Source organism: Dreissena polymorpha, chromosome 16, assembly GCF_020536995.1.
Source record: "Dreissena polymorpha isolate Duluth1 chromosome 16, UMN_Dpol_1.0, whole genome shotgun sequence".
In the NCBI taxonomy this organism is placed as follows: Eukaryota; Metazoa; Mollusca; class Bivalvia; order Myida; family Dreissenidae; genus Dreissena; species Dreissena polymorpha.
In genome coordinates this window covers 19,187,284-19,200,514 of record NC_068370.1, presented here as the reverse complement: position 1 = coordinate 19,200,514, position 13,231 = coordinate 19,187,284, and the positions used below count along the sequence as shown (strand labels likewise).

Genomic DNA, 13,231 nt, shown 5'->3' with positions numbered 1-13,231 from the left:
TTCAAATAGCAAAACTTAAAAAAACATTATCTATAAGAGAATTTGCATCATGTTAATGGTTGCAGTTGTCAAGTGGGTGACCTGGTGCTGCTGTGTTTGGATGAGAGGCTCAACCAGTATGTGGTGTTCACAGTCGGCTCAACACTGCACTTCCTGCATACAGAGTGCCTCACACACCTTGGACTCAAACCAGGTCAGCCAGTTAGTCTGCATGTGGGTTCTTTTAAGACGATTGTTGAAGAAGTGTTGTTGACTTGTTTTTTGGTAGTAGTTATTTTGAACTTCAACAATATTTTATGTGCTTTGGACCATAATTCATTTATGTCTTAACAAACTGAAACTTCATGATTCACTGCACATTTACTCAAACGGCATTCACACATTTCAACATGATCTCCTTTATAGCAAAACCTTTTCTGTGTCTCTCAACCACTTTTTTAGCTCAACTGAGCACAACAGGGATTGCGGATTTTCTGCCGTATATGCCAATTACATCTGGTTGTAAATTGTGTTCTTGTTTTATCATGCTTTGATTTGTTTCATTACCAGAACCTGGACAACCTAAAAAGCAATGGCTGATTGCAGAAGTAATGGAAAAGGAATACTGCCAAGCAAAGAAGGTAGAATGCATAATATGTTATACACTGCAGTTCTCTTATACTACTGTTCACAGGATCCACAGATCGCGATATATCTGGATCGCGATGTAACTTGTTAGGTCATTCATGCTTACATATGTATTCATTAGCATAGTTTGGCAATATCAAAACACATTACTTACCTACCTTATTACATGTGTTTTATCTATATGTTAAACATTTGTATAACGCTAGACATTATTCAACATAGTTATCTTCAAATTCGTATGATAAAAATTGTCATCGGCAAAGCATTGCCAGGTTTTGTTGTTCACCTAAAGTTAACAAACTCTAACAAAAAATAAACATGTCTCATGTATTTCATGTTAATCAGTTGTGCTTATTAGAAGCATATACAAATTATACTTCAAATAAAACATCACGTCATTCTTCCTCTGGGAAAGCGTGTGCTAAAATATTTTATTGCTCAATTAAAAGGTTGTATTGCTCAAGACTCTAAGATCTTTACTTATGTTTTAAAAAATCGTAGTTGTTTTTATGTCCCCCAGTCTATACTGGGGGACATATTGTTTTTAGCTCAGCTGTTTTCAGAGAAAACCCGAGGTATTGTCATAGCCAGCTCGTCGTCCGGCGTCGTGCTAAAACCTTTACATTGGCTCTAAAATCAAAGTGCTTCCACCTACAACTTTGAAAGTTCATATGTAGCTGCACCTTGATGAATTCTACACGACACACCCATTTTTGGGTCACTATGTCAAAGGTCAAGGTCACTGTGACCTCTAAAAAATAATCTTCTCACAAGCTTTCATTTATTCAAAACTGCACCCGCAGCGGAGCGTTGGCACCTGCTATGCAGTGCTCTTGTTGCCCTGTCTGTTTGTTTGTTGGTTTGTTTGTTTGCGTCAAACTTTAACATTGACCATAAATTTTACAATATTGAAGATAGCTACTTGATATTTGGCATGCATGTGTATCTTATGGAGCTGCACATTTTGAGTGGTGAAAGGTTAAGGTCATCCTTCAAGGTCAAAGGTCAAATAAATGTTGCGTCAAATTTTAACATTGGCCATAACTTTTGCATTATTGCAGATAGCAACTTGATATTTGGCATGCATGTGAATCTCATGGAGCTTCACATTTTGAGTGGTGAAAAGTCAAGGTCATCCTTCAAGGTTAAAGGTCAAATATATGGGGGACATAGTGTTTCAAAAACACATCTTGTTTTTGGTTTGTTTTTGGGAAACTGTTTCTCTAAATTAAAAAAACAAGTCAACAGTGTTTATACAAGGCTACTGTACGAACTGTATTTTGCTGCCTGTATCCTATTTTGGCTGATATACCGATAATTACCAAGAATAATGTCAAGTACAAGCAAAGTCAATGGAGAATTTTGTCAAAGATGACACACACAATGACAAAAATTTGTTAATGTTTGATATTGGGCAAGTATGGTCATGTTTGTTGCACTACACAAGTGTGAATGTGATGAAAAATGAAGGCCCCAATAATCTGGACCTAACTAGATTTATATATGAAGATATGAAGTTCTGATTATGCAGAAAAATCCAAATGGGTGAAAAAAGGGGGTCCAGTGCAGCCTGGCCAAATATTGGACAATGCAAAATAATGGATCCTGATACAGTGGATCTGCAGTGTATCAGAATTCTTTATCCCTCCATAAAATAAGATCAAGGTTATTGCATCCATTTTTAATTCCCCTATATAAGATAAATAACAAATACCTTAGACAACAATTATATCCCAATCATCAGGATAGTTGCCTAGGATATGCATGCCACCGTTAATACAAATTGAAAATCATATAAACACTCAAGAAGTCCCTTGTTTGTGCCCAATCATTGTTAATAGAAATGAGAATATTTTATTGATATATTGATCAGCTTCAATACCTTGACCCCTACCCTTAACCAAACTGAGTTAAATAAGTTCATTAACCTACATGGCCATCAGGAATTGTTGAATTTCTACTTTTTATGACAGGAATTTCCCATACAACTGCCATGCTCTGCAGTGAAATTTCAAGTTCACAATTCAAGGTTCAAGACTTTGTTTTAAACTCACCTGAGCACAACGTGCTCACGGTGAGCTATTAAGATCGCCTTTTGTCTGTCGTCCGTTGTGCGTCTGTCGTGCATCCATCGTCAACATTTGCCTTGTGAACACTCTAGAGGCCACATTTATTGTCATTTCCCATACAACTGCCATGCTCTGCAGTGAAATTTCAAGTTCACAATTCAAGGTTCAAGACTTTGTTTTAAGCTCACCTGAGCACAACGTGCTCATGGTGAGCTATTAAGATCGCCTTTTGTGCGACCAAGTTCGAAACTGGGTCATGCTGAGTCAAAAACTAGGTCACTAGGTTAAAAAAAAGGAAAACCTTGTGAACACTGTAGAAGTCACAGTTGTTGTCCAATCTTCATGTAACTTTTTGCAAAATGTTTGTCTTTATGATATGTTGGTTGAGTTCAAAAACTGTTCCGGTCCCTTAAAAAACATGGCCACCAGGGGGCTGGGCAGTATTCCTTATATGTCTATATAGAAACCTTGTGAACACTCTAGAAGTCACAATTTTTGCCCAATCATCATGAAACTTGGTCAAAACATTGGTTTTATTGATATCTCGGATGAGTTCGAAAATGGTCCAGATCGATGAAAAAATATGGCCGCCAGGGGGCGGGGCAGTTTTCTCTAAATGTATATAGTGAAAACATTTGAACACTCTAGAAGTCACATTTTTGGTCCAATCTTCATGAAATTTGGTCAGAAGATTTGTTTTCTGGATACGACAATTGAGTTTGAAAATGGTTCAGATCGGTAAAAAAACATGGCTGCCGGGGGTCTTTATTTTTATATTTATATAGTAAAAAGCTTGTGAACACTTTAGAAGTCACATTTTTTCTCTAATCATCATGAAATTTGGTCAAAACATTGGTTATGTGGATACCTCGGACGAGTTTGAAAATAGTCGTGAACATTTGAAAAGCATGGCCATAATAACAGAGTATTGTTATGTTGATGATTGGTTGGGGATGAAGTGCAACAAACGTATATTTGCCATCTGAAAACCCTTTATTAAATAATCTCATAATTTTAAGTAGTAATATTGATTTCACAGAAAATTACTTAGGGGAGAAACAACTGTGTATAACAGTTTAGAGTTAGGCCCCAAATTCCTGTGCTGGCCACTTTTCACACATTTTGTTGCATGTAATTTAATGACTGCAGACCAATGAAATAACCATTAGCCACATCAGGTACCTCATTATCTCTGACAGTTGCTTGATGCCTAACCCCTTGTTTACAGCCCTTTGCAGTGAACAGCATGGAACAGCAATTGCTATACAGTGGTATCAATATAGAGATAAACACATAAATACATCTGTCTGGCATTTATTTTTGTATAAAAATCAGCATGCTGACTGCATAAAAAGAACAGATTACAACATTGAAGCAAGTTCTTGAAATAGCAAAATTATGTACTTATATATTTCCAAGTAAGGTTTTTCGGCGTCAGCTGTATACGCCAGCTTTTCACCTTAGCCTGACCTTTGTTAGCGTCCAATAGAATTCAAATAAAACTTCCCGCGGCCAAGTACAGATGAATACACTTCATTGACTGCATTGGCTGATTTGATAATACCACTAGAACATTGGAAACATGTCCGCGTCTTTGTAACACTGTTTTACTGCGTGTTCAGCATGAAACAGTTTTATCTCTAATAAAAAGGCTTTATAGATAGAATAGTTTTACACTCAATCTCGACATCAATACAGTTTGTGCGTACATCTTTTATTTTCAGAGGATTTTCAGCGCGAGAACGTTGTGTACTTAAAGGCCATGTTCTCATATTTAGTACTGACTTCCATATTCCTGTCAACATGTTATATGTAAAAGTATAAAGAGCAGTGGAAGCGATGCCTCACTTTAATGTGTTGCATTTCAACCCGCGAGGTATAAGGGGTCAGTTCGCGGTTAGTGTGTTTGAATGTCAGAGTTTATATACAGGTCAGACCTTCTGTGCTGTTCGGAGTTCGCGGTCAGTTATATAATAGTTATATAATAAAGACGCTATAGCGTGAACTAGGTGAACCGGAATTTTCTTTACCACCAGAAAGATGTGAAATGAAGATATCCAGCGATATTATTTTATGGCATGTCAATAATAGATTCTTAATGTGTTTTCAACAATACCATGATAAATATTATTTTTAATTAATTAACAAGAATTATTCAATCATATTTACTAATGTATTATTGCAGCATATTGACTAATGTATTAAGTATGAGCGCGATGATTCTCGATACTGTTAATAATCGAATCAAATACACGTAGCAATTCCCGATAAACCACTCAAACAGGTTTGTTCGAAGAACGCGCGTATACATATTTAAAATATGTACGGAGACTTCGCGTGTGGCCGGTTGACTTTGGTTTTCTTTTTTGTATCTATAGGTTTATGACCAGCAATATGTAATAATGTAAAATAAGCCGCGAAAACTCCGCGTAACATCCCGTACTGCGTTTGATGCAGCTAAAAACTGCACAGAAAAAGATATTAGCTAAACTTGATCTCATTCATTTAAATCTTTACCTTCCATAAACTTCAACCACAATCAACGCCGTATATCTTTTTTAAAGATATTTCTTGTTTCAAATATATAAATTTAATGGGCGTGATATTTCATATTTCTTAGCTTTAAGTACAGTGATGCCTGATTGAACTTACTGAATATGGCTATTATTTAACTTATAACTATCACAAAGTCCTAGTGTATATTATGAATATCAAGAAGAAAAAGTAAAGATATGTACGTAAAAATATCCTTTACAGCTTAGGCAACAACTGTTGTCAAAATTCAATTATATTGATCAATAAAAAAAAGATTGAAATATTCGCCAACTTTACTGTTGAACATTTATTGACAAAAACTATCGTGTCTACATGTACACACATCATATCACAGATATACTTTGTTCAAGAATTAAAGAGATAGAGAAAATGTACTTAAAACCAACTATTTGCGATACTTATGATATTAAATGCAGCTTGTATTTGAGAATAAATTTCACAATTAAAATGCATTTTAGTTTTGCATTGGTTGTAAATAAAGACTCGAAGTGTAGAGGAATTGTTTACAAACAACACTTACAAATGTGAATAATTAACAAAAATTAACTCTTAAATGAAGTATGAAATTTCATTTTAAATCATAAATACAGATTGAAATACAAAAGTCATGTAGGCCTACATGGATGATATGTGAAATACAGTATTATGTGAAAGTCAGAAATACCATTATTCTAATTAATTTTATGTACAGACGTACGTCATGTATGATATGTGAAATGCAGTATTACTTGAAAATCAGAGTATTATTGTTCTAAATAACTTTAAATGGAAAAACAGTGAAAACGTATTTTAATAATAGAGCACACTAAGTCTGTACGCCTGTCTGCTCAGCACTCGTCCTCTTTTGAAGATTTTACACTAAATAATCAAACTATAAAGCGCAAGTTAAGTATGTACGCCTGTTTTTATGAAGTACTTTTTTTTTTTTTGAACTCCACCTTTGGTATCTTTAAAACATGTTTGCCATTGGTTCGCGCAGATTTGCAAAAAAGTCATTTGAAACTGTTTTTGAACTTAATCTGCACAGTTCAGTTAAGTTCCTTAGAGTCTCAAGTGAGGGCTTTTGGCCCTTTTGTGTTTTATTTGTGTAATGTGTGTTAATGTATTGCTAGGCTACCAACCGATTCAATGTTCCTGTGGGCACAAAGTTCTACAGAGTGAAGGCCAGACAGTGGAGCAGAGAGTCCAGTCAGTCTGCATCGTACAAGAAGTCAGAGTCAGCCACTCAGTAGACCTCCACAACACTTAACATTCTTTTTAGCTCATCTATTTTTGGAAAAAAAAAGAGCTATTGTCATCACCTTGGCGTCGGCGTCAGGTTAAGTTTTGTGTTTAGGTCCACTTTTCTCATAAAGTATCAAAACTATTGCAATCAAACGTGGTACACTTACTAACTATCATAACGGGACTGGGCAGGCAAAGTAAGATAACTCTGGCGTGCATTTTGACAGAATTATGTGCCTTTTTTATACTAAGAAAATTTAAAATTTGGTAAGTTTTGTGTTTAGGTCCAATTTATTCCTAAAGTATCAAACCTATTGCTTTCATACTTGCGACATTTACTAACTATCATAAGGGGACTGCGCAGGCAAAGTTATGTAGCTCTGACTGGCATTCTGACAGAATTATGGCCCCTTTATACTTAGAAAATTGAAAATTTTGTTAAGTTTTGTGTTTTGGTCCGTTTTACTCATAAAGCATCATAGCTATTGCTTTCAGACTTGGAACACTTGCAAACTATCATAAGGGTACTGTACAGGACAAGTTGCATAACTCTGGTTGTCATTTTGACGGAATTATGGCCCTTATTTGACTTAGTAACTTTTATTATATGGTTAAAGTTTGTGTTTACATCCACTTTACTTCTAAAGTATCAAGGCTATTGCTTTCAAACTTCAAATACTTTCATACTATCATGAGGGTGCTGTACTTGGCAAGTTGAATTTTACCTTGACCTTTGAATGAGCTTGACTCTCAAGGTCAAATAATTAAATTTTGCTAAAATTGCCATGACTTCGTTATTTATGATCAGATTTGATTGATACTTTGACAAAACAACTCTTACCTGACATAAAATGACCACACCCTCACACTTTACCCCCCCCCCCCTCAACATCCCCCCCCCCCCGTCCCAATTTTTTTTTTTTTTTGAAACATGGTTAAAACCACAAATGTTTATTTTTATGCCCCCCCTCGAAGAAGAGGAGGGTATATTGTTTTGCATATGTCTGCCAGTCGGTCAGTCCGTCCGTCCCAGTCCGTCCACCAGATGGTTTTCTGATGATAGCTCAAGAACGCTTAGGCCTAGGATCATGAAACTTTATAGGTACATTGATCATGACTGGCAGATGACCTCTATTGATTTTCAGGTCACTAGGTCAAAGGTCAAGGTCACGGTGACTCGAAATAATAAAATGGTTTCCGGATGATAACTCAAGAATGCTTAGGTCTAGGATCATGAAACTTCATAGGTACATTGATCATGACTGGCAGCTGACCCCTATTGATTTTATGGTCACTAGGTCAAAGGTCAAGATCACTGTGACAAAAAATGTATTCACACAATGGCTGCCACTACAACTGACAGCTCATATGGGGGGCATGCATGTTTTACAAACAGCCCTTGTTATTATTGTATTTTGATCCAACTATCCCACCCAAAAATCCTCCCCCCCCCCCGATAATGTAATAAATGTCCACACCCCCACACTATACACCCCTCTCCACTCCACCCCTCCCTCTTTTTTGATTGAAGTATTGAGATAGTTCCCTTCACCTTTAAAAAAAAAAAAAAAAGATGAGCGGTCTGCACCCGCAAGGCGGTGCTCTTGTTTAATAATGATGTCACATACATTTTCTGATGCAAATTTTTGTTTTTTAGGTCACTTATGCAAAAGTGTTCAAATAGAGCTTTTGTGGTCAGTTTATGTATGTGCTGTGTCAATATTATAAATCTGGGTCACATTGTGTCCAAAAACTATGTTACCATGTATACTCTAAGTTTTTGGACTCTCTAAACTTTAGGACACCCACTTTTTTTGCATAAATAATTATTTTTCGTGACTCTAAATTTTCTGAAACACTGGTTTTTGTCCATAATTACTAATAATGACTCCTAAACTTTTGGACAGTATATTTTACAGTGCTATTTTAACAGATATCTGCCTTTTTTTTGCTTATCACATGTCACTTGGATCATGCATTTTATGACCGGATTAAATGACTGGAGTTATGTCATAAAATCTGGGAGACGCCTGAGGGCAATGGACACTTTCATTTGCGTTATTGGGTAAATGACCACGTATACTGGTAATAAACAATTGTTTCACCTCAGAAAGATAACTGGGACAAATACTTAACACTCCAAACTGTAATGCACCCTATTGCGAGTTATAAAATCATGTGAAGGTGTAAGACAACGACTGAAGAAAAAGCAAAGAATTCATACTAGAGTATCGGTAAATTAAATGCTCATCTTTGAACCCGTTGGTCAAAGTACAGTTTTGGAGTAACTTTCTGTAAAAAAATAATAAAGCATGTTAAATTATTTTTAATGAAATACAAATAATAAAAATAATTTATACTATATGTCATGGTATCTTACAAGTGCGTGATATAAGTGGTTGATACAATGGATCTGTATTAGACTAAACAAATTTCTCAGGCATGGCTGTTTTGTTTTTATGGACCATTTTAAAATTTATTGGATGCCGAAAAAATTATTGTCTACACTGGTGCTGAAGTTTTCTCAAAAGTGAAATGAAAATTACATAAGAGTCTGTTAGAGAAAAGATATGTTTATACTTGTTTTCATCCAGGATATTTAATATCACTTCCTTATCACGCAAGTTTTTGATTTTGACAGCATTTGAAACATTACAATATCATGGCATGAACTTTCTGCCTATTTTCAGATTCTTCAAATGATAATGCAGTGAAATTTAGTGTTGCTAAAACTTGGCTTTGCACAGTACTTAATTCAATGTTAAAGTCAATGACATTGTTGTTTTTATGCCCCCCATAGGGTGGCATATAGCAGTCGGTCCCTCCTGCATTCTGTTTTTTATACAACGCTTTCAGATCTTGAGCTGATTGTATGTGGGTCTACCTACATGACTTACAAATAAAGTGGCAGTTTTGTTCCAGGTCATTGATATTTGGCAAACTTATGGACCTTGGAATGAGAAATTATTTTCTATAAAAACTGTTTTCTGGTGGGGGTTTTACAAAACGCTTTCAGATATTTAGCGGATTTTTGGTATGTGAGTCTACCTACATGACTACAGCAGATGAAGTGTGAGTTTCTTTCCAGTCCAATGATTTTTGGCGAAGTTATGGGTATTTACCTTAACAATTTTCTCTAAAATAGTTGATGTGCGACTTCAAAGCGCAGTAGGGGGCATTGGGTTTCACAAACACAGGTCTTGTTTTTAATTTTTTGTTCAGTTCTATGTTCAAGAGACTGCTATATTTAGAAAAGAGTGTAACAGGATATATGATGTTTAAAATAAAATTGACTGGTTAATTTTATAAAAAAACAATCAATTTTAGATGTATCGAACCTGAAATGTTCTTATTTTCTTCAGTTTACCTTTTGATTGACTTTCCTTACATTCAAGTGTGAGGTGTTAAGCTATGCATTTGTCTCCATTGATGTTTAAATTTTCCAAACTTGGAATAAATCTATTTGAATAAGAGACGTAGCTGTTGTATGATGTTGTTGTTAACTCAACTTTTTCAAGAAAGGCTAGCTATTCTACCACCTGGCTTTAGCTTTCGAGCTTGGTTATAAAGTTTTTTGGTACGGTAGTTTCTCTTGAATGACATGAGGAAAATAATTTTATGTTATAATACTTATACACTGCAACGCCGATATATCGCGGTTGTTGGGATCCAAAGATCGCGAGCGCGATATATCCGGCGCGCGATATAATTCGAGAAATGTCTAACTAAATTGAATTGCGGCTAATTTGTCAAATTTCCCCCAATGTTTTTATTTTATATACGGCGATGCTACATATTTTTATTGTAATAATTGCAAACCAATTATACAATAAACATTTTTCATAGCTACATACGTATCTGTATATATCATAAAAACCAAAATGTAAATTATATTTTTCATTTTCTTGTACGATCGCTCGCGAAACAGTTCAAAACAAAAATTCTTGCCTTAAAAAACGTCTAAAATATAATTGTGCATAGATTCGAATTTACCCTTATAAATAGTCCTAATGAAGGAACTGAAACAGCGTAACGGTAACGATACAGCGTGTTTGAATTATATTTTATTAAGAGGAAATGTCAATGCCACATAATTCGCGAGATACCGCGGTACTTTAGTTGAAATTTACAACGAAACTTTTAATGGAAATTAAATTATCTCAATGTTGTACCCGCTACGAAACTTTTATTTACAAATAAATACACCCACGCCAATGTTCGCCGCTTTTTATTAGAACAAAGAAATTCATGACCAGTACCGAAATTAAACGATTAATATACCAGTAAACTGCCATTATTACCTTTGAAATGACACTAATTGGTTATTTGTTAAGTGTTAAAAACAATCCCAGCCGTGTGTACACAACACTGTCATTTATCGACTGTTTTTCACGCTTCACTGCGTTCTATAGTAAGCCGCGACATAAAGGGTGTTAATACTTGCTAGAACCGGTTTTTTTGCTTAAGTTAGCGAATTCTCAGATTAAAACATGACATTTAGTGATCATGCTTGTCGGATTTTTGGGAGCCATAGCCAAAGCGCGATATATTGGACAGTGCGATATAACGGTCCGCGATATATCGGCGTTGCAGTGTATCCCATATGGAAATGACTCAATATGTTTGAAGTTTGTCCTAATAAAGGGCCTTTATTCACATTTAAAGTTTACCTTTAAATTATATTGAAATATTACAGCTCATTAAACTTATGAGATTGCTAATTTGATGTCATTGTTGCTAAAAATATCATGATGGGTTCCTGTTATGACACTTTATACATTATTCTAACACGGCACGTGCCAAATTTCATATAAACAAAGAAGAACTTCCGGCCGTGGTGTATTTGACAACAAACTATGGGCGTATTTATGAGAGAACTTCACATAAAATAGTACATAAGAAAAATAAGATGCATTGGATAAATCTTTAGTAATAACCGTGTTAGAATCGAAATAATTTGTGTACGTTATAGTTTGTTGTTTAATAACCCACGGCTGGAAGTTTAGATGCGTGGTTTCAAATCACTCGTGCTTCGCATCAAGAATAAATTAAGCTTTTTTAATGAATCTAAATGTATTTATTACTTGTATCCAGTCCTTGCCAGGGTTGCAGGTGGCATGTATAAGGTCAATCTCACTTATATTTAAACCTTTCCCACTCAGAAGCAAAGTGAAAATGGTTATGTGCAAGCAGTTTGTTTGCTGCTCATCAGTACATAAGGGTTGGAAATGTAGCCTTTAAAACATGAATGAAGTTAGAAAGGTCTTTTAATTAAATGTATCTTTTTAAGCGACCACATGTGTAAAAATATGTATCTAAGTGGTAAAGGGTTAAAGTAGAAAACATTGATCCTGTTTAGAAATTCAAAAACAAATTGAGCTTCTGTCATGCAACTTCATTAATAGATGCTTTCCTTCAAAACAGTATTAAAATTGTAGATCAGGTCTAGGTACCAGTATAATAACACTGAGATTACAGTTTTTCAGGTGAATGATCAAGGAGTGTTAATTCCCTCTTATTTCAATAAGTGCCTAAAAACAGTCATTATTATTTTAGCCTTAGTGGGGATATGTAAAATCAGATTTTTATGCATACATGTGTATAGTATGTTTATTATGTTTGTTACATTACAATGATTAATAGTATATTATTACTGATATGACAAATTTATAAAGAAGCTAAACCAATGTTAAATGTATATGGTGATAAAGGCAATATGGCATTCATTTTGTCACAATCTATGTAACCAGTATTTGAAATGATTTTACATGAATGTTCATTAGAAGACTACTAAATTCATTGAAACTAAGTTTGACCATAAGTGGTTAAATTCAGTTCCTATACCTAAATGAAAAATTATCAAATGTTATTACATCCATATTTTGTGTGCAGTACCATGCCTTGCTTAAATAAAAGAGATAAAAATGTGAGTAATCAAGCCAAAACTCAGCATAAATATACATAATCCATAGGTGTTAAAATAGACTTTGTTTGTAGGAAAACTAAAATAGATTTTGTTTGTAGAAAAACTTACTTATGACCCGAGAATTATAGGTTTCAAATGAAAGCTTTGAGAAATAGTGCAATCATCAAAGTTCACTTTAAATGGGCATTAAAATAAACTTAAAAATTATAAGCAATTATGAAAAGATGTTTTTTTGAAATAAAAATGCACTACTGTTATTATTTTTGCAGTGTGAAGAATTTTAAACCAGTTTTACGCATATAATTTGTGTCTCCCATGTTTGTCTTGAACTAAATGGCATTGAATTGTAAGCAGATGTTGAGAGGACCTTGTGTGAGGCTGTGCATCAAGGACTTGATTGCAGTTATTGCAGCCTTACATATTATTTTACCTTTCTTGCTTAATAAATTCTATGTGTTTTTTCATAAGCACATTTGATTCGGACATGTACACCACACAACTTTTTAAAAGCTTTTGACTTTTGACAAAAAAATGGTCAGGAGACTTACATTTGCCCCTGAATTGAAATATATTTTTGAGCATCAAAATGTTCCATGTTATTAGCTTTATGTTAACTTTCAATATTAAGTATACCTTTTTCTGTTGGTTTATCTGTCTGTTGTTAAGTCCATCTATCACAATGTCTAAATTTGCCTTTTCATTTTAAGTGACCGATCTCCAAATTACATTGCGCTATTGCTAACCTCAATGAGACGTTGTGTGGTGCTAAAAAACTAGATGGCTACCTTTATAAGAACATACTTTTAGGTCAAAGGTTACAAAATAGTAG

The 13,231-nt window shown here is 34.7% G+C and overlaps 1 protein-coding gene across 4 annotated transcripts in view; it reads left to right on the top strand.

Moving 5' to 3' along the window:
* Positions 1–7,365, top strand: part of LOC127862909 (RB1-inducible coiled-coil protein 1-like) — a 115,462-nt gene extending 108,097 nt beyond the window's left edge. For all 4 annotated transcript variants that reach the window (XM_052402181.1, XM_052402182.1, XM_052402183.1 and 1 more), the window contains 3 exons: positions 66–193; positions 550–620; positions 6,365–7,365. In XM_052402181.1, the coding sequence (XP_052258141.1) occupies positions 66–193; positions 550–620; positions 6,365–6,484 (319 nt within the window). In that variant the 3' untranslated portion in view covers positions 6,485–7,365. The remainder of the gene's footprint in view (positions 1–65; positions 194–549; positions 621–6,364) is intronic.
* The last annotated feature ends 5,866 nt before the right edge of the window (positions 7,366–13,231 follow it).